The sequence below is a fragment of the Xiphophorus maculatus genome, chromosome 8 (assembly GCF_002775205.1).
Source record: "Xiphophorus maculatus strain JP 163 A chromosome 8, X_maculatus-5.0-male, whole genome shotgun sequence".
In the NCBI taxonomy this organism is placed as follows: domain Eukaryota; kingdom Metazoa; phylum Chordata; class Actinopteri; order Cyprinodontiformes; family Poeciliidae; genus Xiphophorus; species Xiphophorus maculatus.
The window spans coordinates 17,778,693-17,805,814 of NC_036450.1; the positions used below are offsets into that span (position 1 = coordinate 17,778,693).

Here is a 27,122-nt window from a genome sequence, read left to right on the forward strand (position 1 = left end):
TCATCTTAATATTTTTCCAACAGGTAACAAAGCACCATTTATATTGCCTCTGACCAAAGTGTGGAAGCAACTAGGATGGAGCTTTACTTTCTGTGACTGATTTCATTTTGCAACCAAATCACGTTTTAAATGAGCACCATTACGTCTGAATCCAGACAGAAGCATGCATCAGTCCAGCTGAGCTTTGAGCAGGTGTCTGCGTGGAGCAATTTGACCGCAAGCTGTTTAACATCCAGCCTGTTGTCATCCATTTGTCCTGATCAAATGAGCTGAGTGGGAGGAGCAGTGACAGAGATTAGTTGACAGTGATCTGCATCATCAGCTATATGCTGTGCTTGCGTGTAAATGATGACGCCTGCTCATTCTCAGGTCTCTCCTACGGCTTACGCTCAGAGCTGAGGTCGAGTGCAGCAGACACACTGCCCTCATGTGGGAAGAAAACATACAACAGCTAATTCATGCCAACAAAAGTAGTTCCCAGCCAAAAAAACGTCAAATTCTACTTTGATTGAAATCCATTCAAGTTTGGATTTTCACACTGGTTACAAACATATATTCGATATTATCAGAAAATCCATACAATGTATCTAAATTACTTATGAAAAATCTTTGCACTGCTTTTCCCACTCATGATAAACAATTTGATACACACAAGTAGATAAAGATAACGGGAAAATCAAGCGCTTCTTTCCTGCAAAGTACCTTCAAGTCCAGATAATCCCTTTTTAAAAAGAGATCTGAATCAGATTAAAAACGCTGCATTGTTCCAGCATGTAATTCCTGCCCAGATATTGTTGTTTTTGGCTGCGTTTGGGAAGAAATTATCTGAATTACGTCTCAGCGTGTGCTTATGTCCGCTTGCATTTGCCTGAATGCCACCTGTGTCTACAAGCAGGATATTTAATACAACAAACCCAAGTCCACACCTGCTTCACTTTGTGTACGCTCAAGCCAAGTCTCAAGAAGCTATCTGGTGCATATCTGCACCAGATATGTGAAACAAATCCCCAACCTCTATTTTTTTTCTTCTTCCTCTTCTTCTTGCCATGGCCTTTCCATAGTTGTGTACCTGTTCTGTTGATAGATGGACGTTATATTTATACCAGGCGAGGCTTCTCAGGAGAAAGCCTCCCCTCTCAGCTGCAAGGCTGCTGACGGCAAGCTGAATTCTGCCTTTCCGGCCACACAGCTCCCAGCGAAACAGATGGGTAATAAGGTCACAGCAGACGTCTCACCAGCATAGACAAATTGCAGACACACCAGCTGTGCTGACTCAGGACAACATTAAACTCAGGGGAATTAAATTAAGATCTTTTTTGGTAAATATATATATATATATATATATATATATATATATATATATATATATATATATATATATATATATATGTATATATATATATATATATATATATAAATATATATATATGGAGATTTAGGAGAAGGGAGTTGTTGCTCTGTTTTATTGTCATTTCATCTGGAAATTACTACTAATAGAAATACAACAAAAAAGTTCTTTAAAGCTCATTTGTAATAGGCAGCAGCATCAACAGCAAACTTCTCTACTGTGCTCTTTTCATCCAGTTCCTTCATTAAGATGTTTAGCATCACCTTGGAAAGACGTGCAACATGCATGTGCATCTCAAGTGAATTAAAACATCATTGAAAAGTTCACTTATTCCAGTAGCTGAAGAAAGTGAAACTTGTGCGTAACAGATTCACTGCACACAAGGTGTTTGTTTATTCTAGTTTGATGACTATGGCTTATTAAAATAAAACAAAATAAAAAACAACACATTCAGCCTCTCTAAATTCAAATATTTAATAAGACAAATTGAGATACCATTATTAACACTGACATTGTCATTCTATGACCAACACCATTGTGTAGATAACATGACAATTGCCAAGCAGTTTGTCATTAATGTCCTACAAGGATAAGTAGCCACAAAATCTAAATGTTAAAAATACTGTATCCAAGTAATGGAAAGTTGAGTGGGGGGGGGGAAGCGCAGAAGATTCACAAACAGGTACAACCAAAGACTACAGACGAGACTCCAACTGGAGTTAGTGCTTCGAAAGCCATCAAACACGCAAGTAGGAACATGTAGCAATCAACTCAAACGGAACCAAGTAGTACCGAGTGCGTATAGTATATACTGTACATTGTGACAAAGTGGTTCGGTTTGTGTTTACCACTTGTCCCTTAAATAGATTTCTAATGTATTTAATCTTTCTGCAGCTGGTCATGATGCTTTAATTTAAGCATTGCTGTTGTAACTTTGCTTCACTCATTATCCCGGGTTTGGTTGCGGTAGCATTACGTTGCAGTTTTAGTGAAAGATAACAATTCTGAACCATTGGAGGAATATGAGTGTTTATTTTGGTTCAAAGTACATTGATGGTAAATTTTTAGTTTTTCTTTTTACTCACCATTGCTTGTCCTTAGATGCTACAGCCTGCGCCGGTGTATAGGAGGGGCCAGCCCTGCATTTCCTGCTTAAATGGGTGTATGACGTCACTGATTGGGTTTTTTTGTATTGTTTTTTTTCTTCTCTCTCTTCTTTAAAGCAACCTTTTGAGTTGCCCTGTATTAAATGTCTTATTTTTCAGACAATTTAGTTAGGTGGATTAGCTTGTAAATTAGATTAATAATCTTATCCATGTTTCTTTGTTTAGATTTTGTTGTTTGGTTTGACCTGTTTTATTTTGGTATGGTCTAATAAAGTGCAGGTGTGTTACCAATTTAGAATAAGACTAGTAAGAATCAAGGTGCTCCAGATGGATTACAGGGGCTAAACAATAAAATTCACCAGAAGAACCTGGAACCTCACAAAAACTGTATACTCAATGTAAATCAGAGCTTTGGTTAGGAAGGGCCTTGCAGAAGTATCCGGATCCCTTAAACATTTTCTCATTTTGTCACATCATAAACTCCAGACTTTGACTGGGCCAAACACATGACTATGCTTTGATGGAAACCATTCTACTGTAGACTGAGACTCAACAGGAAGACTGGCTCTTTTGCAGTCGGAGAGCTGTGGTTTCATTTCTGGCCTCTTCACTTGAGTTGATGTGCCCTTCAGCAAGGCATTTAAGTTACATACTTATATGGCTTCTGATCTGTGTATGAATTCAGGCGCATTTGTGAATTTGACTCAGACATAAAACTGATTGCCCTGCGTTTAGCTCCATCCATCTTCACTTCAACTCTGACCAGGCTACTTGTTCCTTCGTTAAAAACAATCCCACATCATAAAGCTGCCACCACCATGTTTCACAGACAGAATGGTGTGTTCAGCATCATGTGCAGTGTTAGTTATCCGCCACATATAGTGTTTTCCATTCACCGAATTTTGAAATTATGTGATGAAAGATAAAGTACAAAGGGGATGAATACTTTTGCATAGTAATGTATAAAAATGATGGCAAAGTTATTGAAAATTTTGAAATAAACTACAAAAAAGTCCATATTTAAACACTCTTCATTTTAATAAATAATAGTGACAACAGTCAGTGTGGTAAACCATCACATTTTTACATAATCTCAAACAAACAGGCACATTATACTCGTCTTATTGTGGCTCAGTTGCCTATATTAAAAGTCTAATTCTTATCCCTGTAGTAGCACTGCCAGAATTACAACACTGTGCACAGTTTGAAAAGTCAAAATGCTTTATCTCCTTAAATAGACCAACATATAAACAGTACGCTACCATACAAGTTTGGCAAATAAAAGTCTGTATTCAGTGCATAATGTGCATGGCATTGGAGAAGGTACATTCACGACCCCGTGGTCTTCAGCTTCACTCCTCCGTGTCTGAGCTCTCTGCTGGCTCCGTGTTGTGGGTCAGCATGTAGTTGTCCATGTCGATGGAAGTGCAGTTGTGGATCGAGTAGCGCAGACGCTCGGCGAGGATGGCCTGGCTTGTATAGGGGGGCAGGCGGAGCAGGAAGAAGCAGGTCTGAGCAGTAGGGAGTCCGTTGATGGGCTGACGTTGAAAAGAAAAAGAAACAAATATGTGCTGAGGCTTATTTTGCTATTTTGAATAAATTAGCGGACAAAGCGATGTCTCACCCTGTCGACCTTGATGATTTGGAACTTCTGCGAGATGTCAGCCAGGTTGGAAGGCAGCCGGGACCTGCCGGAAACAAACCGCAGGAAGAGCACCCGCTCCTCGTTGGTGAACTCCTTCAAGCTCTGCCAGAACCAGCGGATAAGCTGGTGGTTCTCTGTAATGTCCCGGTAGCGCACGAGTTTCTTCAGCATCTCAACAGACACCTCTGGCAGGCCGCAGACCAGCTGCTCCAGCTGCTGGGCCGTCAGCAAAGAGAGCAGAGGGACAGGGATGATGGTGGACATGCCCTCTCTGACTGCGTCCACCTGGACAGAAAGGAGCAAACTCAGCTTTGAGGACAAAACTATCATGTAGATGCAGGGTTGGTCACATTATTTATGGCATCCTTAAAATAGCTTTGGATGTATGAGCAAAGTTTTTTAGTTAAAAGTAAACATTCAAATATTTTTCTTCTAAACATGTTAAAAGTGTAATTCTAAAATGTTGTGTGGATTTAAAATAAAGAACTAAAAAAGAAAAACATATTAGAGTTTAGGTGATTTCACCTGGTATTTGACTGGAGCATATTTAGCAACAGCACATGTTTCTAGGAAACAGCCTCCAAACCTGAGACTCATTTTCAGATATTTCTGTTAATTATTTGCAGGATCAAAATCTTAAATGTTATTAACTGATTTTTCTTCTTCTTCCATATTTCCCGAAGAATTGCACCACATAGTACAGGCTCATTGATTTATTTTTTAAGGCTTCTAAACCTCCTAATCAATTTGACATACTTAAACTCCCAAACCTGTGAGTCCATTTCATGCAGTCTGTAGTCCAGAGCTCTCTCTACGTATTCAGTGCGGTTGGAAAATGTCAAGGAGATGTTTTGACCTCGAGGGACCACCGGTACCAGCCTTCCATCTGCACTGTGGGCCATGAATGAATCTAGAGGGATCATCTACGGAAGGAGAGTTGATACAGAAAAGGAAACAGTTGAAAAACAAAAAACACCCCCAAAAAACTACAAATGACACATTATCTATGTAAGCATTTGGTTTTAACATCTTCGCACCACGTGGAAGTTATCCGCTGTGATTCCACTGTTTTCCAGGTGAAGGATGCCTTGGAGGGTGCGGTAGGTGAGGAGGTCCACCTCCTCCAGGTCAGCTCCTGACAGCGGCATACAACATAGCTGCTTCCACACCCAAGGAGCCAGATGTAAATCCAGAGGCTTCTTAGTGCGTATAGCCACGGCCATCAGGATACCCAGGAAGCGAAACTGTACCATGTGATCCTCTGAGTGAGCCCCCGGGTTAAGCAAGAACCTACAAGCGTTTGGAGTCATTACTAGTGGTGAGACCGTTTCTGACAATGAGATATTCTGCTTTAAGAATAAAACCTGTTAGAATTTCACCTGTCAGTGTTGCAGCCCACGTCTGCAAAGCTGTTGGGAGTATGAATCAGGAGGTCCACCACACCAGACTGCAGCTCCTAGTAAAAAAAAAAAAAAAAGTTTTACACTATTAACTTACAGGAAGTACATCATTTATCAGCTCTGTCGCTTTCAGACTTGTGCGGTTTACACCTACCTGGCACATCTCAGTAATGGTGTCATCAAACACTCCACCGGCATCGTCAGCCCCCTCCCCAACCAGTTTCACCTTCCAGGCTCGGGATGGCAGCCGCAGCTCCAGAGGGTTCAGGTTCACCACCTGCTTCGCGATCTGCACAAAGATGGGCTTGCTTGATCGTCCTCTGTGGGAGGGAATGAGACTGGGTTTGAAACAAACACGATGAAATGATTCAAGTAAAACAATCAACATCCCAAATAAAGGTCCTAAAATTCCTTTAGGACGTTGGACATGGTTGGTCAGCTGAAAACACAGCATGCTGTTAGGGCACCCAAGCGTCTTTGTTCCAGAAAAAAACCCTTAAAGACATTCCGGTTTAGCCACTGGGCTTTACAACACGGTCATTACCTTGTGGAAATCCGCTTCACTGTGATTTGCGGCCCATATGTTTTGCCCTGGGTCATGGTCCTGCCGATTGAGCGCACAAGAGGCAGAGTGTTGACCTTGGGGGACAACAGACCTCTGAGTTCACCCCGGATGACGGCTGTTGCTCCCGAAGTATAGCGTGAAGTGGAGATCTGGACAAAAGCAAAGGGAAGACAGGTAACGTAAAAGCAGAATGGTGCATTACGGTAGGAAAAGAGAATTGCAACATCCAGTGGTGGACAAATTTGTTGGCACAGTGTCCTAACATAATTTGATTTTCAGTGCAGTAGCAAGAATGTAGTTTTGTGTTCAGGGGGAACATCATTACAACTCAACTGTTGCACAATTGTCTTTTTGAGATAATTATAACTGAAGCATTTGTTTAAATCCATTCCTTTGTTAAGTTGACTGAGATTTCAAGAAACTTACAAGTATACATCCACGACTTTCTGCTTGTATGGACACAAGCTGACATAAAGACCTATCTCTCTTAGTGATACAAGTAAAGCAGATGTGATTTGATCTGGATAGGTGAGAAAATGAAAATTATAAAACAATGACTCATCTAAACATGCTGGTTGCAGCGCAAACAATAAAATGTTTTAAATTGGAATTGGGCCAAACATGGCTGGACGAGCAGCAGTTTAACTGTCCATCATGCACACTGAGGGGAAAAAAGTTAATTTGCAAAGGCCTGCAGCAAAGAGTGACATCTTGAGGACACCAAGTCTCCATAACAGCTGCTATACACCATCTGCATGCAAACCAGCTGTTTATGAGTGACACCCAAAAATCCCCAAAATGAAATGCAAACATGGAGCTTGCTAAACTCTTCTGGGATTTTTAGTGCTTTGATCTGATAAGATCATATTGAGTTTTTCAGAACTTCAAGCAGGAGTGAAGTAAACCAAAGAATGTTTATCTTTCATGGCAACCTTGTTAGAGAACACTGCTTAATGAATTCAATGATCATACGTAACTTAAAAGTAACTTCACCTTGCCTTAAAGAGGCCTTTGTTTTTATAAGAAGCTCCTACACTTTCCGATACGCAACAATCCTCCTCCTCGTTTACAGCTGTTCATAGGGATGTTGGACTGAGAAGTAGTTTGTATGATGAGCTCAGCAGGCTAGCGGTTCCAAGTGTGTGTTAATTGCTGCTGCCACTAGTCTGGTGGAGCTGTCTGGGGAAGGGATGCTGTGTGAGGCAGCAGCTAGACTGGGGACTGCAGCTCCAAGAAGGAGCTTCATGAAAATAAACAGAAGTTTGTGACAGCAAGCACTGATGCATCCTGAAATAGCCAAAGTAAAACTCCAAGTATGTTTTTGATGAAGGAAATAACATCATAACATGATGTAAAGCTAAAAAAAAAAAGTCAATTTTACATAATACAGTGATCCCTCATTTTTCGCAGGGGTTACGTTCCAAAAAGAAGCAAAATCCATGAAGTAGGAACCTTTATTTTTTTAACAATTATTATACAATGAAATACTCCATAATACATTTAAAACAAAGAACAAAACCTTTTTTACAGGGCCAAACATTTTTTTAACAAATAAAAGTACTGTATAAACGTTTTTCTTTTTTTTTACAAATAACTACTATACTGAAAAATAATTTTTCAGTATAGTATATAATAGTTTTCTTTAATCTTGTAAAATGTTTAAGGGAGTGCTGGAATACAGATAAAAATGGGTTGATGCAAAGCACTAACTGCAGGGGTGGCAATATTTTTAAAAAAATGTACTGAATAACTCAATAAAAAGGTTTGATTTCTCTAAAATCTGTGAGATCAGTGTGAGAAGATTTTGCTAATGAAAAAAAGCTCCCTTTTATTTTTTTACACACAAGGCATGTCTGTGCTTGAGAAGCACAGCAAAGGGATTTAACGTACCTGACTCTTGGTGTCCAGATTGAGCAGCCTCCAGGACTTGTACATGAGATCAGAGAAGTGGTAGAGCACCCTGAGGCGCATGCAGAGAACATCAGGGCTACAGTCCTTCAGAGTGTTGTACTGTGGAGGAACTGACTGGGGAAGGCCAAGCTGCAGATGTCCAGAGCCACCTGCCAGTGCAGATAGCATATGGGGGTCACAGTTCTTTCCTTTTCATAGATCAAAAAGTGTTTGTGAGCAGGAAAAGTAGGACTATACCTGAGTTTTTTATCAAGACAGAAGGGGTTGTCCAAGCAGCACTGTGGCAGCGGCCAGCAGAGACCTGCCTTATGTTTTTACCCTGCAGAGCAGTTACGAGTGTTGGCTCCTTCACTTGATTAGAGTGTCCAAGGCCGAGCTGGTACAAACAGAGAAGCAATGCAATCGTACAAGTCCCACATGTAGGAAATGCATTGAAACAACAGAACACACTCGGTACCTGTCCCTCACTGTTGCAGCCCCACGTGTAAATATCTCCAGTGGAGGACAGAGCCAGCACATGTTCACAGCCCACAGCAACGTCTTCTATAAAGAGCCCTTCCAGAGACGGAACCACCTGCGGCGTGGATTTATTCTTCAGCATGGGGTCGGGCAGACCAATCAGACGCTCTGAAGAATCAACAGAAAAAAAGACAGAATGCATTTCCTTTTCTGTTAGCAAACTTTAAATTTCATCAGGACAACAGTTCCAAAAGATATATATACAAAGTGATTTGTTGTGGTATCATTGCAAAGTATGAGGTGCAACAATAAAATGGGATGATGGCAGCCATGGATGCACAATCAGAAAATGTACTTATTTATTTTAAGTAGTGTGCCTTAAAACCTTCACACAAAACATTTATTCTCCCAGCTAGAAAGGAAAATGGCCACAAACATTGTTTCAGCTTTGTTCAATTAAAAAAATTGTCCACTTTCTACAACACAGATTTACTCTAGCAGTCAAACACACCTTGTCCAAATGTGTAAACATGTCCATCGCAGCTCAATGCCACAGAGAACTGAGTTCCACAGCAGACTTTCTTGATCCCCTTGTTGCAAAGCTGCTCCACTTTCTAACCATAAAAGAAAAGCAGACAATATTTCATCTTTGATAAAGTAAAACCAAAAAGTAACTTTCTGCAACTCCTCGTGTCTTTCCAGTCTCGTAATCGTAAAATACAATTTTAAGTTGGTTCTGAATGTTGTTTGTTGTAACAGTGTTAACATACCTGAGGATAGTATTTAGCGGTGGAGGAACCGGTCCCAAGTTTCCCATAATCCCCGTCTCCAAATGCCCAAACAACGGTTCCATCCAAAGACACCACTAATGTGTGGTTGAGACCGCACGACACCTGAGAAAAGAAAAACTTTTATTTTTTCTCTACAAAAGGAGGCGGAAGCAACAATTTAAGTTGAACCATATTTATTTCTTACCTGTCCTACATGATATCCCTCAAGCGCAGCGACCCTTTCAGGCAGCATCTTGTTAGACGTCGACCTTAGACCCAGACGCCCCGATTCACCACTGCCGAAGGTGAACAGCTTCCCATCTGCTGTGACCACGGCAGAGTGCCTGAAGCCACAAGCAAGCTGGCCAAACAAAGGATAACATTTTCAAAACTAATATTCGTAAATTAATATTCGCCATGTGTTTTGATTAGTCTAACATTTTTGTTCTCTTCTGGATATCTTTTCCCAGGGAATGGTGCATATTAAGCCACAAGCAAAGAACCAACAGAGTATTTATTCTGCTCCCAGTTTAAAACAATGTTCAATTTGTTCATAATGTTTTATTCAGGGAGCCACACCTATTTTTGGTCTCATTGTGGAAAGTGAACATGTCTGCAGAGTGTAAAGTCTATCCAACTATTTTCCTATAAGAATCTGTTGAATTTCCTCTGTATGTATTTTTGTATTTCTTGCCTTACAAAGTTACTTGTATAAAAATTATTGCTCACACCAACATTTGGGGCATTAGGTGGCTCAGTGGGTATAATTTGCACCATGTGCCGAGTATGTAGTACTTAATGCATTTTACTGCATGTCTTCACGTTCTCTCACCTGTACTGTTCCATAAATTCCAAAGAAATATTACTCAAAAAAATATTTCCTTTTTTGATGGAAAACATGTTTCCATCAAAAAAGGTTACTTCAGAGCACAAGTTTCATGAAGTAGTGCAGCTATGCTTCTAAACAGTTTGTGACAGTTGGGTTTTCCTGATAAATTTGGAAAATGTAAGACCATATAAAGAAGTTTTGGATTTCTAGGCTTTATGATTTACTCTGATTATTATAATTAGAATTAATATTATTACATGTAAATAACTCAATATTATTTTGCTTCATATTCTACCATTCAAATATAGACAAACCTCAAAGCTCTTTCTGTAACCAGAGTTCTCTTCCGATAGCGTGAGCAAGATTGAAATGTAGTGAAATTAGTGAAGCTCAGAGCTCCAGCAGTGTTTACCTGGACGACGTCTTCTCCCTGCAGTGCCTCGATCTGTTTGGGTCTCCTCTGTCTTTCACTGTTGCCATGGCCCAGCTTCCCAAAATCTCCGTCTCCCCAAGTGAACACCTCTCCAGTTTCAGTCAGGGCCATCGAGTGTCCATCCGAGCCACAGGAGGTCACCAGCTGAGTCACCACATATCCTGCATCAAAACACAACGGTTTAAAAACTAAACTAAACTAAACGCTCCAACTTTGTGCTATGCAGGAAAAATACTGAAGCAGCTTCAGGTCAGGGTTCTTAAGATAAGAATTGTACCTTGAAAAGCAGAGATGATAGTGGGGACATAAAGATCATCAGAGTTCCCCTGGCCAAGTCGACCATATTGTCCCTCGCCAACAGCCAGGACAGTCCCGTTGGTCTGGACCAGAAAAGTGCAGTTCTGACCACAAACAACCTGATAAACAAACAAAGGACACGAACTTAAGAAAACAGCAGTAAATAAATAGAAATGAAAACTATGTCCTGAGTCACACAGCAGATACCTGCTGCGTCTGTAACAGGGAGGGAGCTACTGTAGGTATCGTGAGGTTGGTTCCCGTTCCTGCTAGCTGTCCATAGCGTCCATTACCCCAAAGGTACACCTCACTCTTCCCTCCTTCCTGCCAGTCCTGAAAAACACAGAAGGTCATGTGGACATCAGAGGCTGTTTGATAGTTAAAATATTTGGTTGCAAATGGAGGGAAAAAAAGAAAGATAAAAACAACAACCTCTGGTCTGCTGGTGGCCCAAGACATCAGCTGTTCATCCATTTTGAAGCTCCACATGCTGTTGTCCTAAAAGTAATAGTATAATAGGATTTTAGCAATAGACAGTTGCATGTTTTATTATTAAGCAAGCTAACATCAGAACTCACCACTGCCTTGATGATGTTTGAGTCTTGGACTTCCAGAAGCCCAGAAACTATGAAGGATTCAGGGAAGGCAGTGCCGCTGGCGATGGCCTCTGCGCTACGGACAGTGGTGGCAAAAGTGAGCAGCCAGCTCCACTCTGACACGCAGGTTTGAGCATCAGGGTAGGAGTGGTGTGGAGGCCGTGGGGAAGAACACAGGTGTTTCTCTAAGGACAAACCAACAGCCAGGGAGGCCAGGTTCTGCAGGAAGGCGCTGTGGACAAGCTGATCTCCGGCTGCCAGATGGCTCTGTGTTTACAAGAAACACTACAAATTATGTCACAGATAACATACTGTGAATATAAATCCAACTCCAGAACAAGATTTCAGTAATGACCCTCTCATAGCTGTACTGCTCCTGCAGCAACAGTGGCAGCCTCTCTAGGAAGACGGCCAAACATGGCGCCCGGTTCAGGCCTAAGACGTTCTGGCTCCTGAGAACCATTCGACAGGATGCCAGAACATGGTTCTCACTGATCCAGTCGGGGGTACAGCAGATCAACAAAACGTCCTGGAAATGCAACAAGAGCAGTTTAAACAAACATGGTTCCTTACAGAAGTATTTATTCCTTCACACCGTTTTTTCACGTTAAAATTACAAACCTTAAGATATTTATGGTAATTTTATCTAATAAAAATAGTGAAAGGAAGACACAAATAAAAGGCAATAGCACATATAATACATTAAAAGTACAATTGACATAAATTACCTTTGATCTACCAAAGCAAGCAGCTACACCCAAATTTGGTATCCATGTAGTGCTGACAACAGAGCCGAGTCCTGTAACAGTCTGCAACACTGACCCATCCTGTAAGAGACAGAAGGTTCTGAGATGAGACGATCACATAATGAATTTTTATGTTGGATATTATGTGGTACTTTGGTCTTATTTTAAGGGATTGCGGCAGCTGCAGAGCTCATTTACCTGCAGAGACCAGATGTTGAGCAGTCCTCCTGTCCCTCCGGAAACCAGCGCCAGGCCGCTGGAACAAAATGAAAGGGACTTCACCGCTGTGATATGCCCATTAAGTACAAAGGCACACTTTGCACTATCCTGCTGCAAAAAGAAAAGCAAATTTGGGTCTATTTTAAATCATATGAATGTCAGTCATTTCCAGTCCATTGTTGGTAGCAGTCAACAGATCATTATAACGACTGACGGGTTTTAAAGCACAGAGACAGCAAGAAAATCTCCATCAAACTGACCTTGACCTCGAAGCTTTGATCCTGGCTTGGCGGGCTGTTCAGTATGTTTGGCAAAGATACAGATGTACCCCCCTGTGGCAGAGTCCAAACATGCACCGACCCGTTCTGGCATCCTCTACAGAAACGAGGAAAGAAAGGACAAAGTACCTCATTAATATGCCATCTATGTTTAAATAAGATATGACTGTCCTAATTTTGAGCAGTTTTAGCTGTTTTTCTTTTCTTAGCAAAAAGTTGCCGATTGAATGAACTCACACAGCCATCATGAGTCTGGGACTGGGTGCTCTGCCAGCGAGGGGGCACCACTCTGCAGTGTTAACAGTGCTGGTATGATACAAAGAGTGCAGGGTCACCCAGGTTCCCCCAGAGCGTCCCAAGACCTTCACCACCTCTGATCTCCCCAAACACAGCAGCAAGTGTCCAGTGGGGTCCCATTTTAGGCAACTCACTGTGTCCTATAGGGTAAAGGACAGAGGAGGTGGGATGTCAAAGGCATAAGATAGAGGGAAAATTGTATATATGCAGAACAAAATACATCATAGCATGTAAAGTAGAATTAATTAGGTATGAGAGTTAGGCTTGTTTTCTGTCTCTGAAATTTTCCATGTATTGTATGTGTTATATTTAATAAATATTTTGTCTATCAAATAAAAAACAACAACAAATAAATAAACCTCTGAGTTTTTACACTTATTTCCAGGTATATGTCATTTTTAATATGACAGAATTAAGTACGGTAAATTGTTTTGTTCATGTTAACATGCACACTGTGGGACGAACCTGGAAGAGAGACAACACTACAGGTTGTGTGTTCTCATAGCTCTCCGTTGTGCCCAACAGGATCTTCCCACTGGGATAGCCCACAGCAAAAGGCTTGTCTTCTGAGTGCCAGGCCACACAGTTGGGGGCTATAAAAAATAAGAACATCAGTCTAGGTGAAAAGATATTTTTGGATATGTCAGACAAACCGAGAGACATTTAGAGAGAAGCACCCAGAAAACGGCTCACAGCAGGAGAATGATAAAAGCTATTTGAAATATTGGTCTTATATTACAGTTCAAAGGAGAAATTAGTATCTGCAACTCAAAGCTTGTCAGAATCTATTGGAAACAAAAATCAAAAGTGTTTGCTCAGAGTATAAATTAAAGAATAAGAAAGAAAAGAACTGCTCACAAACCAAATATGCTTGTTAGTGGAATTACATCAAAAGCTATTTGCATTCCCAACTTAGAATGAAGCAAATACAATTCTGCACTTGTTTAAGACTTGTTTTCCTTTATTTTTTATCCAAGTTTGCTTTCTAAACTGTGCGCGCAACTTTCTCCTCACCCTCTTGTCTGTGGCAGTGAGCCAGTTCAGTCCTCTTCACAAGCAGATCCAGATCTTGCATGGTGACTTGCAGCCAGGAGAGGGAGCCATCCAGCCGACCCACCAGCAGACTCTCAGCAGGCCTGTTCTTACAGGCTGCAGACTGGTCCAACAACCACAGATTGAAGCTCTGAGCCCAGCAAAGAGCCGTGACCCGAGAGCTCTGATCTTCTACATGGCAGAGAGATCCTGAAATGTGAGAGAAATTATTTATTTTAAGTTGCAACTACACTGCATATCTCAATCGTTTTTCGTAATGTCTAAGATTTCTGTGCAAAGTAATTTCCCTAAATGAATTGAATATAACTTTTTTTTAAAGGTTTTATTTGCTCTAGTTGCCTTTATTTGTTAGTGAATTGACAGGAAAGTGGGTAATGAGAGAAGGGGGAAGACATGCGGCAAAGGTCACCAGGACGGGAAGTGAACCTGCGACAGCTGTGTCAAAAACTAAGGCCTCCACATATGGCGCCGCCACAGCACCGCCTGCAGGGTTGCATTTTATAGGAAATACAATGTTTATCAACTAGTATTAAATCATTGTCTATAATTATTGTACCAGTTGCAGCAATTTTGAAATTTGTAAGAATGAAACCATGATGGCATAAAATCCAGCAGTTCATACTAACTTTCAGCCTTCAATATTAGCTGACAAACCCACTGACCTCTTATGTTCATGATGTTAATGTGCTTGTTCTCAGGGGCAGCCAAAAAGTTTCCCCCAGTACTCCAAAACACAGGAGACATGTGTTGACATCTGCCGGCTCGCTCAGAGCTTGACCTGTCCGTCTTACTGCAAAATATCCAAAATGCAAGAACCTTTAATTAATAACTATATAGATACAACGCTAGAGGCCAGTTGGTGGTAACAACTGTCAGATAATGCCAAATGTTTATCTAGGATTTCCAGGATAAATTAGGGCTTTCTGAAGAGCAATACGATCTAAATGTAAGATCGAAATAAATTATGACAAATACTTTCTGCTAATTTAAAAATGTACTTAATAACACATCCTTAACTGACCTTATGTCCTAAGGTCTGTAAATGTACTTTTTTCAACTTATGCTCTTTGTTTTTGTCAAGTGAGTAACTAGCTTTAACATCAGTGTTACAAAAATATTATGCCTTATTCAAAGTGAGAGTCCTAATAGTCATTGATATTAGCTCAAAAACTAAAAAGTGATGTAGCAGATACAACCTGACAATGCAGGAGAAGGTGGTCTGTAACTCCACAGTGCTTTGGTTAACTCTCCACAACTGTACCACCTTGTCCTGAGAGCATGTAGCAAGCAAACCCTGGTCACTGCTCCAGGAACAGCTCGCCACCTTAACAGAACAAAACAAACAAAGAAGGTTCCAATTTCAATAACAAGAAAAGATAATTCCACTCTAGCAATGAAATGTGCCTCTAGAAAAGCTACTAGATCGGTTCTAATCGCTAGAAGCTATCAAGCAATCCAGCTAACAAAAAATAAATAAATCTTACTACAAAACAGACAGCAAACCCTAAGTCCTCTCCATCAGAAGAAAAGCAAAATAAAACCAAAACAATTGTAGTATACCTTGTTGTAATGTCCCTCAAGCCTCTTGAGAGGACATTTGTGCAAATCACCAGCCAGATCACTATATGTCTGGGGCCGATTTGGACTCTCTTTCCCTGCAGCTGCCAAGGCCTTCACCAGCTGCTGTGCTGCCCACTGTCGATGTTTGCTGGTAAGTCGTGCAGAAAGGACACACGCTGCCAAGGCATTAGCTAGCTCCAGAGGGCCTATTCTGGCACTTAGGTGAGGCGAAGGAGAAGGAGGCAAAGATGAGGAAGCCATCCCTTGGGTACCTCCATCTAGGCCAAATTGATACATGTGGAAAAGATGAGTAACACTGTCATTAACTACCAAACATAATGCTAGCCATCAGGAAGAGACTTATTACTCACCATTAGTTTCGTGTTCTGTTCTATCGAGGCTGTAGGAGCGGATGTTCTTGTCAGTGAGCAGAGACACCAGATGTTGTGTGACCAGGAATGTTGGAGGTGTCTGGTCATTGAAATCCCTTTGTTGCACGGCGGCTTGAGTGGAAGTTGTTAAAGTTGCTCTCTGCTGGGGTTCTGTGATGGCTCCAATGTTTACCCCGGTAGCTGCAGCCATTAAGTCCTGAAGGCAGTAATGTCAGACTGATGAGATTAAAATTCAAACCTTTTGCTCCATGTTTGCAGGGTATCTGCTAACTCGAATTTAAGACACAAGTCATTTTAATGACACCCTGAATCTAATTACAGGTGATGTTGGGGGAACTTGCTGTGTAAGAATCAAGAATTGCAAATATTTGGCTTTGTGCTTCTGATGGAGGCAAAAAAGCTTGCTAACTATCTAGCAATATTAGCAGCCAGTTACTGGTAGCACCAACCATCTCATGTCACACAATGCAATCAAGATATTTGCATGCAACTCAAACAGAAAAGCCCCCTGGGAAAAACACAAAACAATGACCTTAGATAGTCCTGGCATGGCAAAATGTAAGACCTGTGATTAGCATATTTAAGGGCAGCTGACATTTTAAAAATTCATTTAAGACATTTTAAGATCTCGATTTTAAACATGAACTTAAGACTTTTTAAGGACATGTGGTCACCCTGTGTTTAGCAACTGGAGCTCATCATTACAAAAGCTCCAGTTTTGATGAGCTTTTGTAATGAGCAGTGAAATGCAGAAAAATTTCACTGCACCAATTTTTAGATCATTCCAAATTTTATCGTCGTCCCTGAAGATTTATGACTGTTTTGCGTGCATCAAGAAGGATAAACTGATAGCTTAAAGGGATTTTAGTGGGTTTGCAAAGTTTTACACCTTCTCTGTCACTTGAAAAAGTTCATTTAGAAACAACAAAGTTCACAAATTTTAATGAAATTCTTGAACTTTGGTGTCCTTAAACTTATTTGTGAACTGGGGAAATTTAGCTTAAAAATTACTATCTACAACATTGACAGAGCAAGCTAACCTGAGTGCATATCTCCACCAGTTGCCTGTAGGCAGCGGGGCTGTGGGAAACCACGTTGCCAATGGCTGAGGTGAGGAAGCTGAAGCAGGTAGATCTGTGGCGCTCCGTCACCATTCCCTTCACTCCGAGCGGATTGTCCACGCAGGTGTGCGCCCTGCCCCCTGCAGCTAAAGTCATTAGACGCACGAGAATCCGGATGTCTGCCAGTCCCAAGGACTCCAGCCCGTTAGACTGGCTGCACACTGATGCGCTGCAAAGCAAGATGGAAATACAGCAGATAAACTACACGTTAAATAAAAATTTTTTAAAAAGTGATGAAATACAATTGTGCTGATATGTACCTCGAGGCAGTCTGAGACAGCGCCCTCATCACCATGCTGTAAGCGAGGAGAATCTGCGCTGTGCATGTGACTCTTCGTAGAGCTTTTAGTCGGTCATGCGAGTCCCTCAAAGATACAGCCTGTTGCCCAAGGCTCAGAGATGTTTTCTGGTCTACAGCGACAGTCCCTAATAGAAAAACCCATCATCATACTAGTTACCACATTTTATCATGTAAAAATAGCAAATTTTACTATATTTTAGAGGAATATTTTAGAAATAAAGATATGAAAAGTGTGTTGTACATCTGTATTCATCTTGCCTGAGTCAATACTTGTTGGAGCAAATGTTTGTACCAATTACAGCTGCAAGTCATTTGGTTTATGTCTCTACATCAGCTTTGCACATTTAGAAGCTAAACGTTCTGCCCATTGTTCTTTGCAGAATAGTTAACACACTTTATGGAGCTAGTTGACCAAAACGTCACATTTAGAATAGAATAGAATTCAACTTTATTGTCATTGCACTGTCACAAGTACAAGCAACGAGATGTAGTTTGCATCTATCCAGAAGTGCTCTACGAGATATAATATTTATTTATATTATTTGCAGGCAACCCTTAACAACAACGACAACAAAAATTATAATACCTTTAGAGGCTACCCTTGTGGGACCGGATGAGCTGTAAACAAGAGCTCCAAGAGGATCTGGTTCAGTAAAGACAATTGGATCAGGGACCAGCTTTTTCTCAGTCAGCCCCAGTGGTCTCAGCAGGAGCCCAAAATCCTCCAATCCCGTCAGTTTATCTGGGTCATCCTCAACTTGATGGCTCATTTCCCATTCATCTGAGAAAACAGAAGCATCAGATAATTTTTTTTCACGATTAGTACAATTATTACCTCATTTAAGTGCATTGTTTTTAGCAGGGATGGATCTTCCTCACCGTCTGAAGTGTTGTCCAATTGGCCAATCAAATCAGATGTCAGACCTTTGATCCTGCAGCGGAAGAACACAACAATGAAGACCAGAAAATGTGAGAACAAGAGTATGTGTAGTTTTCTCATGCACCGACAGATTCCTTTACCTTTCGTATTTTGAATTTGGATCGCTTGCATTAGCAGTCAGATACTTTTCTCTGCAGGAGCTACAGAGGAGGTAGAAGGGGAAATTGGACCCACACTCCCCTTTGAACCAAACATCCACGTAAGCTCCAGTGCTGTCGTAGCCTTTGCGAGCAGCACTTTGCCCACAGCCCGGATGTCGTCGCTTTATGTGATTGTTAAATTGCAGGGTGAAGGTGTTGCACAGCTCGCATTTCACCATCTGGCTGTGCTCTTCTCCAGCCTGATGGAAGAGCAATTTGAAAACATCTAAGGTTTTTAAACGTATTTACTAGAATAGTGAAATTTAGATATTCGCTAAGTGGCAGGAATGTGTTTATGACACCTCCACAATCTGAAGTGTATCTCTCTCCAAACTGAAGAATGACGGGGTGAGCAGGTCCTCATAAGCTTCTTCATGGTAGGGGTCATCCATGTAACTCAGCTCTGACTCCTCTTCCGTAGAGAAAGTATGGAACTCCACATGCTCCGGCCAATCACCTACTGCTGTATGGAGTTGTGGCAGTGGGTTGGGTGATGGAAGGTCTGAAAACGAGATTGTTTCAGATTAAAATGCACAGTAATTGAAACAAGTGAGTTTTCATTTTAGATTTAAAATGCATGTCCTGTGTCTGTGGGGAGTCCTTAACCTGGTCTTCGGAAAGAGGTCCTCTGCGAAGGTCCTGACCGCCGTCGCCGTGCAGGTGGAGGTCTGTTCCTAGTGAGGTGGACGTCCAAGAAGTTCTCCCTCTCTATCCAGTCAAGCCCTGGTAACAGACTGGAACCAAAACACACCAATAGGATACCAATATGCATAGGTGACTGGACCATACAGTAGTGGAGCAGCTGCCTTGCTGTCTACAAAGATACATAACTTGGAGTGAACAATGCTCCAGCTTTTCCTTTCAGTCAGTTAATGTAGCAGATGTAATTTGATTTCTAGCCAAGCCAGGCTGAAGCAGATGTCTTCAAAGTGTCAAAAAGTGTGGCAGCTTGGAGAGAAAATATGTACTCCACATTGGTACCACAGCCAGGAAATGTATGTAAATGCCCCACAAATGTCATAGCAATGACCCAGTAATAACTCTACTTAATCTAATATTACACTCTGCAGAAGCCCTGCATGCACCAATGAACATTCACACACCATAGATAAAGTCACGATTATCTGCTCAGTTCATCTAAATAATTATTTGACCTCTTGGAGGCTCTTACATTAAACTTACATCTTCATACAATAATCAAGCATGGGGAAAAAACTGAGACTGTAAAGTCAAAAAAGTAACTCAAGAAATTGAGTTACTTTTTTCACCATTCATTTAAAAAATGTAAAACAAAACAAAAACACAGCCTGTTGCAAACTGACCTGAATCCGTGTCAACAGAAATAATGCACCCGAGGACATTTGAAGCTAAACGTTTCATGAATATTTATGAACCTTACTATATAAATCTATCTTTTTGACTTTGGTCCCTTGTTTTGCAACTTATAAGTAGTGTTAATTTCTAAGAAGTTCTCTAATTTCTCACCTTTCACTTGTTTGGTTGGTGGGCCTTTCAGGACATTGCACCGTCTCTGGCCCATCAGGTGATGGGGTTTCAGCCGCTCCCTCCAGTCTTGGTGACTCAGCTGCCTGCTGGTCATCAGTCAGAGGGTGCTCTAGCATCCAACTTGCCAAGACCTCGATTGTTTGAGAATCCAAGTCACCTGCTACATCTTAAAAGGACCATGTGGAGGTTGAAATGTCAAAGTTCCAAAAAGAACATGTATCAAGAAAGCTTCTGGTTACTATCATCAGAGGACCATGCTAAAGTCCGACAGACTGAGTCTGTTCAGAGAAATATAGCATGTGGCTTAAGCTGGTGCAAAACAAGTGGTAATCATGTAACGAGAGCCTCTGAAATAGGTGGTCTATCAATCTTTTTGGGATATATCAACACACAATGAACACGGAATGTAAAAATCAAAGCACATGAAGCAAAAAACTGGCAACAAATACACTCCAAGAGCAGTACCTGCTGCCTCCATGGCCCAGTAGATATGTCTCATAGTGAATCCCATTTCTAGCAAACGACTGGTGACAAACATTTGTGTCCGTTCTGGTGATTGAGGAGAAAATAAAACAAAGTACACAAAAAGCAAGAAACAAACCAAGCCCACAGCTCCAGTTTGAAATTTACACCATTACTCAAGAGTTTGAAATAAATTGTGACACTTTAATTTGCATATTTCCATGTATTTACAACGAATTGTGGTAGTTCACAAAGAATAAAATGTTTAAAGTGCTTTCCAGATAAGCTTTATCCTTGATAATTCAAACTAAAAATCACCTTGTCTGTTGATTCTGTCCCATCCTGAAGGGCAAATATTATCAGATTGCAGAGACAAAGTTTCAACCCAGAAAATAACCCAATGCTGGAGGGATAGTTAATGATGATGATGATAGGATTTCCAGGCAGTCAGTAGTCATCCACTGAGACAATTGATCTAATACTTGACAGAGTAACCTTACCTGACAGAGTAAGCTTTTTAGGTAAGAAAAGTCATATTTCTATGACATGTTTTCCTTGAATTACCCTTCTCGCAGCAATTAAACATTTAAATTAAATGTTTAATTGCTCTCGCTAAACAATTACATTTTAATTTTACCTAACTGCAACATCAACATGAATTGTGTGACAGCTCATGTTTCATATTGTTGTTTTGACAGATACATTACATTTCACCAAAAGGTTCAAAACAGTCTAATTATTTGTAAAGGAAAATGGAGAGTTTTGGCTGCCTTAAGTTTTGGAAACTACGTTTTACACATCAGAGCGGCTTTGCTGGTCAGAACCGGCACAAGTTATCTGAATGGTGCCATAATTTAAGTGTTTATGAATTGTTATTATTATTAATTATAATATAAATTACAAGCAGATCAAGCCAACCACAGAGTGCTTTTAAATCCATGGACAGTGTGTCGGTCTGCTAGGTCTCCAAGTTATGGCTGTCAGACAACATTTTACCCGTCTTATTTAAAATGGGAAAAACTGCAGTTTTAAATTTGTCGTATTAATTGGGAATCAAGTGATCTACTTTGTTATCACTACTATTGTCTGGTGTGGACATAACACAATGCTATTAGTAAATAATGTAATTATTTCTAGACAACTTTTGTCTACATGCTCGGTTGTTTTTTGTTTCCTTTATTTCTTTTTTGACTTTTTTTTTCAAGAAGCCACAACTCTTCATAAAACTAACAGTAAAAGTGATAATATATGCCCTTTAAGATTGGAAGCAGAGAAGGTTTCAGTCTTTTCTTAAATAGTTCAAAATGACAACAACATAACTGACGATGACAAAAATGTGCCATTCAAGCATGTCGGCGTATGCATGCCTTTATGTGTCAATAGCAGATCAAAACACATGCTGTTTTGAGCAGCAGATTTGCTGTGACCAGTGACCAAACATTTAAGACCATGCAAAAGACATTATTCAGTTAGTCTATTCTAATCTGCTTTACATCTCATTATAGGATAGAACACAATAAAAAGCTGATCCTGCATGCAAAAGTGTGTATCAGTAATGTTACATCAGGATAACTTTGTTAATATAGATCTGTGTTGGCCCCCTATCCCTACTCCCTGGACTCGCTCTTACCCAGGCTGCTTCTGGCCTGTGTGCTGCAGGGACCAGGCTCCATGAAGCTGGTCTGCTGCTCTGTGAAGGCATCACACGCAGCAGCGCTCGCAAAGCTGAAGCACGGGGACAGCAAGGGGGGAGCGCTATCCAGGCCCGTAAGTGTAGGGAACCGAGTTAGCAACACGTGCCTGGAGGAGGTGAAAATATAGTATATACAGTAACAACAAAGTGGAAGGTTTAAATCTTCATGTGCGCCCTGTACTTGATGTTTAATTTCATCTGCTTCTCCATTTTAAAGATACCTAAAAATGAAATACTCGACGGTGGTTTTACTATAAATAGTTGGCATTTTAGTCAAGCTATTTTTTTATTGTCTCGCAACGTGATTAAGCTTATAAATCCCAAAAAGGCAATTCTTAGATTGAGTCTACTCCTGCTAGAAAGATCAAACATTCCCCTGGAGTCACTTTTAGGACATTGAATCAGCGCTGAAATTCTTATAGTTTGCATTAACTGAGAAAAAAAACACTCTGACATTACAGTCAGTTGGCTGGGTTAGAAAAACAAGCAGATACAGCTGCAGCCTTGGTTAAAGACAGAGCAGGTACAGCCTCTTATTCTCTTGAAATCAACAGCACAACCTAGTCTAACTCACCCACTCCCTGGACCTCAGAATAGCAACTGCTGCCAAACGATTCTGGTCTGCAGTGGTCAGTAACAGTGGAAACCCTAAATATGGTGCTTGTTTTCTTACAATTTACTGAACAACCAATTTTGTGCAAACTCCTGAAGCAAATATTAAACCAAATTCAGCTCATCTACATTTATATGCAGTTCAATACTTACTGGAGGAGGCTGATAGGAAGGAAAGGATTAAAATTTTCAAGTCCATCCGCCTGCAGGTTTGTTGGCAAAGAAGATGCCAAGTCGTTACTGGAAGAGGAGGCAGAGACTCTGTTTGATTGGCCGAAGATGGCAGTGCCCTCTGAACCAGCACTGTACAATGACACTGAGCTGGAGGACTTTGAGATGGACTGAGAAGACAAGTGACGCCCTGATTCTGAAAATACAGATGATGACGTAGTGTCAGTAAGTCTTGTGCAATCTAAGAAAAAGTCATAATTCTCGCAAACAAACAAATTGTAACTTCAGACAAAATCGTAAAGCTATACAAGAGGATTTCTCAGAAAAAAGTTGAATTTTAGAATATTATTGAGTTTGTGTTTTAAAAATGTAAAAAATATAGTGCATAGCACTTCTTGCTAATATTGGCACCCCTGGTAAAGCTGAGCAAAAAGTCTTAAAACTCGTCTTTTAAGTAACAATCTCTGAATGTCAATAGTTTCCACAACCGTCTTTGACTCTTTTTAGGACAGCAGATATTTTCCTAAAAGACTCAATAAGAAACCATTTGTAGTTTTCAGAGCTGTTGGAAGAGAAACAGACCCATAGCATCCCAGATCTTTCACTACACTCAAAAGTGTGTTTCCACATTTCAAGTTAATTTAATTCTTTTAACTTTATTAACAGACCGCCTGTGTCAGTCCCACTTGGAGAAAAGAAAGTTAAAGATTTCTACCAAAAGATGTGTAGACTGACCAATCTAAAAGGGAAGTTTAATTTACAACAATGATCAGGGTTCCAATAAGTAAACCACCAAACATTTTAAGTATTCCAACTATCATTTTGTTAAAGTTATTTCTTAACATTACATTTTCCTCCCACTAAATAAATGTATTTCATATTAAGAGGTAAGAATTGGCTTTTTTCATTTAAGATTTTTTGGCTTTTCACACATTACCAGTAATAGTGTGCCGTAGGTAAAGATGTTAAATGCGTCTTTGTCACTGTACTGGACGTGGAAACTACAGTCTAAAATGAATTCAATAAACTAGTCAAGTCAGTTTTCTGGCCAACAAACATCCATCCAGATACCTTTGCGTTCTTTGTCCTCCTGCAGTCTGCTCAGGGCGCCTTTATATATCATGACCTGAGCTCTCTCCAAATCAGCAAGAGAGACTGTTTGCTTGATAGGACAAGGCCTTACTGCCCACTTCACCATGCTCTGCACCACATACTGCAGCACTGATCTGAGCTCAGCGTGTTCGTCCCATTGTTTACTCTTTGCCTTGGCCTGGTCGGGGACTGGGCTGTGCTGAGAAATCCCAGGGGAGTTTGGAGGCTCATGCTTGGACGCTAGCAGCAAATCTGACAGCTTCTCGCAGGTGAAGAAAACAGTCAGGCATTTTAAGCCTCCAATCAGAAGATATGAGACCATGACTGCTCTCATTTCAAGTGCAAAGGCATCCATTTTTAAAGTCTGAGATGTCAATATAGGTTGAGCTAAGCCGGACAACTCCTCAGAGTCCGCCAGCTTTGAAGGAGGAGGGTCTGTCTCAACATTCTGCTCCTTCAACTTCTTCCTTTCATGTTCAGACAGCCATCTTCCACCATCTGAAAAATCTTCGTCCAGGGAGCCCCGTTTCTCTTCCTCCTTTAGTATTTCCTCAGAGTATTTCCTCCTGGGAGGTAGATATGCCCCCTGCCAGCCCTCCTCCTCCAGCAGCCTCATCAAATATATCAAATCCAACAACACCGCCGGCTTGACTCCTCCGAGGCGCGAGACGTCACAGCAGGATACATCGTACGGCTCCAGCGAGATGATGGGAGTGTCGCTGGGTGACCAAGAAGTCATGGAGCTTAGTTATTAGGAAGGATTGGAAGAAGCCACAGATACAGCATGGAGTGACACCAGGACGAATTCAACGAGGATTAATGTTTCAAGAATGAGGAGGGAGAAGCAAGGAGAAAGTAAGATCAGGGATCAAATGATGAAGATAAAGTAAAATGTTAGAAAAATAACAAACAAAATGAAAAATGCTAAGAAATTAATCAGAGTAAAGATGCTAAAAGGACTGAGGTGACAACAAAAAATGCTTGATGAAAATAATTATTGTAAAAAAAAAAAAAACAAACATATGCAAACACACTTAATTATAAGTTAGAGGACAAAGGAGAGTATTTTTGAGATACCTGACAGACAGATCTGTTTCCTCCCATTGAAGCTTAGCCAGAGAGCTTCCTTTTTTCAAGACCCCGAGCATAATGGCTCTGCGGCCACTTGGCTTGTGCAGGCACAGACCTCCAGCACGGAGGCCACTGTCCACTCCACCGATCACAGCCAGCGCTGGCCACACTTGGATGCAGAGAGCGGTCAGCTTGGCCTCTGACAGGATGTGACGATAGGCAGCGGGTTTCCCTGTCTCTTCGCCTGAAATGTCTTTGTCTTCCATCTCAGTCTGGGGTGGACTGACGCCTGTAGGAATAATTAAACACAGAGTAGATCAGATTAAAGAATACGTTCTTTGTGCCAACATCTATTAAAAGGAAATTGGATACTATTATTGTTTCAGCACATCAGTTTTCAGTGAACTACATCTAAAAGAAGCATCATATCCACACATCAGTCATCATCTGTTTTTTATGCCAGCTATTTATGGTAAGTGACAGACCTAATCAATAACAACATTACATTTTGGCATTACAGTATATATTTTTACGAAAAAAATGATGACAATAGGTGTTCACCGTAATAATTAATACTAGTCTGTCTCTGAGTAGAAAGACATATTCTCAACTATTGTCTTTTTTTGTTTATTAACTTTTCTTTAGGTAACAGTGAACATTGGAATGAAACTGGATATTGAGCTTTCACTGGAAAAATTTTATTTGAGTACAAAACTCTTAATATTTGTGTTTAGGTTCCATCTGGGAGCTTTATAAAAATCAAGGTCTATTTTCATTTTCATTCCTTGCAAAACTGCATTGTAGCCAATGCATATTCCTTTACTATTCTAATAAGTCTGGATATTCCCTTGTAATGACATCCAGTGGAAAAAAAAGACTGTATTGGGTGAGTGCTGCAGTTCCCAGTAAGTCTGTAATGCGACCATTATTTGCTGAGCTCAGGTGATATAAGCTGTATAAAAACATCCTCACCAGAAGCAGGAAAATATTTTTTTTTACAACCAGCAAAAGGTATCAAGCCAGATTTACATTTGACAATAAATAATAGAGCTCTACATGACAAAGATTCTGTACTGTCAGTACTGTTTTCAACTTTGTCTAAAAGATAAAAATATTAAAAAATAGCATTTTCAAGTTTTGTTAAGGTACACTGCCTCTACCGAGTGGCACACATGGATTAGATATTCTCTTTTCTTAAATTTACATGAGAAGTTAAACCTCCCTGTGTGAACTTTTTCACTCCTGCCTGTATAACTGATTGAGCTGAAGCAACATGAAATGATGGATAAAATATCACTAAAGCAGAGTAACTAATTGTGTCTAACCTAAGCCCTTAAAGTTTCCCAAGTCATCTTCTCTCAGGATGGTACCAATGAGCTCCAAGTGGGAATGAATGTATTGGTTAATGTGGGAGGACCAATGATCACACTGATGGAGCCGACGCAGCAGGTGCACTGTGGACTCCAGCAGCACGGTGGTCCGAGGGCTGCAGAGAGGCTCTCCGGGCAGAAGATTACTGGGCATGCCTCTCATTTGTAGGTCACGCAGAGCCACCTGTGATCAACACAGGAATACCAACAAACTTTGTTGTGACTAATTAGCATTTACTAAACAGTACAAAAGCAGTGCAATTTTTCATCATTCTCTTCAAATGAGCTTTTTTATTTTTATAGTCTTAAAAAGTCTTTTTAATCACATTTTTCTACTCGCTGAGAAGGTTTCTCAGTCATTATATGATTAATTTCAAAAGTAGGTCATTTTTTACTTTTACTTCAAATATAATCATAAGACTCCATGAAATAATATCGGGATTAGAACCGCTGTCAATGCAACGTAAATGTGGGAGGCAAAATAAGATAAATAAATACAAATATAATTAATAATAATAAATATTTATGTGTTTTTGTGTCATTTCCTAAAAGATGAGGGCTCAGTGTATTTTAGTACCTTCTCTCCAGGATTACTGCTGTAGAACAAAACACAGGGGTAAAGTTCAGAGGCTACTACGCTCTCAAACGCCAGCTTTGGCTCCTATAAAAAAATATGTATATCAGTAACTGAACAAGCAGGAAAAAGCAATGTGAGTGAAAAGAAAATTATGGTCACAGA

At 40.5% G+C, this 27,122-nt stretch overlaps 1 protein-coding gene across 7 annotated transcripts in view; it reads right to left on the minus strand.

Moving 5' to 3' along the window:
* Positions 1-3,473: 3,473 nt before the first annotated feature.
* Positions 3,474-27,122, minus strand: part of LOC102218858 (probable E3 ubiquitin-protein ligase HERC1) — a 44,448-nt gene continuing 20,799 nt past the window's right edge. For 3 of the 7 annotated variants that reach the window (XM_023338878.1, XM_023338876.1, XM_023338877.1), the window contains exons 37-80: positions 26,961-27,044; positions 26,339-26,567; positions 25,020-25,302; positions 23,922-24,685; positions 22,833-23,046; positions 22,005-22,174; positions 20,378-20,461; positions 19,892-20,078; positions 19,013-19,140; positions 18,709-18,908; positions 18,347-18,606; positions 18,206-18,258; positions 17,913-18,107; positions 17,286-17,451; positions 16,945-17,194; positions 15,884-16,100; positions 15,513-15,790; positions 15,149-15,276; positions 14,615-14,742; positions 13,914-14,141; positions 13,365-13,492; positions 12,840-13,039; positions 12,585-12,699; positions 12,304-12,435; positions 12,088-12,186; positions 11,715-11,888; positions 11,342-11,626; positions 11,196-11,261; positions 10,971-11,096; positions 10,744-10,882; positions 10,446-10,627; positions 9,410-9,565; positions 9,205-9,327; positions 8,946-9,048; positions 8,433-8,602; positions 8,213-8,351; positions 7,955-8,124; positions 6,044-6,213; positions 5,654-5,819; positions 5,479-5,555; positions 5,137-5,389; positions 4,870-5,022; positions 4,079-4,384; positions 3,474-3,992 (exon numbers count right to left, since the gene is read on the minus strand). In XM_023338878.1, coding sequence (XP_023194646.1) covers positions 3,807-3,992; positions 4,079-4,384; positions 4,870-5,022; positions 5,137-5,389; positions 5,479-5,555; positions 5,654-5,819; positions 6,044-6,213; positions 7,955-8,124; positions 8,213-8,351; positions 8,433-8,602; positions 8,946-9,048; positions 9,205-9,327; positions 9,410-9,565; positions 10,446-10,627; positions 10,744-10,882; positions 10,971-11,096; positions 11,196-11,261; positions 11,342-11,626; positions 11,715-11,888; positions 12,088-12,186; positions 12,304-12,435; positions 12,585-12,699; positions 12,840-13,039; positions 13,365-13,492; positions 13,914-14,141; positions 14,615-14,742; positions 15,149-15,276; positions 15,513-15,790; positions 15,884-16,100; positions 16,945-17,194; positions 17,286-17,451; positions 17,913-18,107; positions 18,206-18,258; positions 18,347-18,606; positions 18,709-18,908; positions 19,013-19,140; positions 19,892-20,078; positions 20,378-20,461; positions 22,005-22,174; positions 22,833-23,046; positions 23,922-24,685; positions 25,020-25,302; positions 26,339-26,567; positions 26,961-27,044 — 8,064 coding nt within the window. In that variant the 3' untranslated portion in view covers positions 3,474-3,806. Of the gene's footprint in view, positions 3,993-4,078; positions 4,385-4,869; positions 5,023-5,136; positions 5,390-5,478; positions 5,556-5,653; positions 5,820-6,043; positions 6,214-7,954; positions 8,125-8,212; positions 8,352-8,432; positions 8,603-8,945; positions 9,049-9,204; positions 9,328-9,409; positions 9,566-10,445; positions 10,628-10,743; positions 10,883-10,970; positions 11,097-11,195; positions 11,262-11,341; positions 11,627-11,714; positions 11,889-12,087; positions 12,187-12,303; positions 12,436-12,584; positions 12,700-12,839; positions 13,040-13,364; positions 13,493-13,913; positions 14,142-14,614; positions 14,743-15,148; positions 15,277-15,512; positions 15,791-15,883; positions 16,101-16,944; positions 17,195-17,285; positions 17,452-17,912; positions 18,108-18,205; positions 18,259-18,346; positions 18,607-18,708; positions 18,909-19,012; positions 19,141-19,891; positions 20,079-20,377; positions 20,462-22,004; positions 22,175-22,641; positions 22,689-22,832; positions 23,047-23,921; positions 24,686-25,019; positions 25,303-26,338; positions 26,568-26,960; positions 27,045-27,122 lie in introns of all 7 variants that reach the window. The other 4 variants (XM_023338880.1, XM_023338879.1, XM_023338882.1 and 1 more) reach the window with 4 other exon arrangements.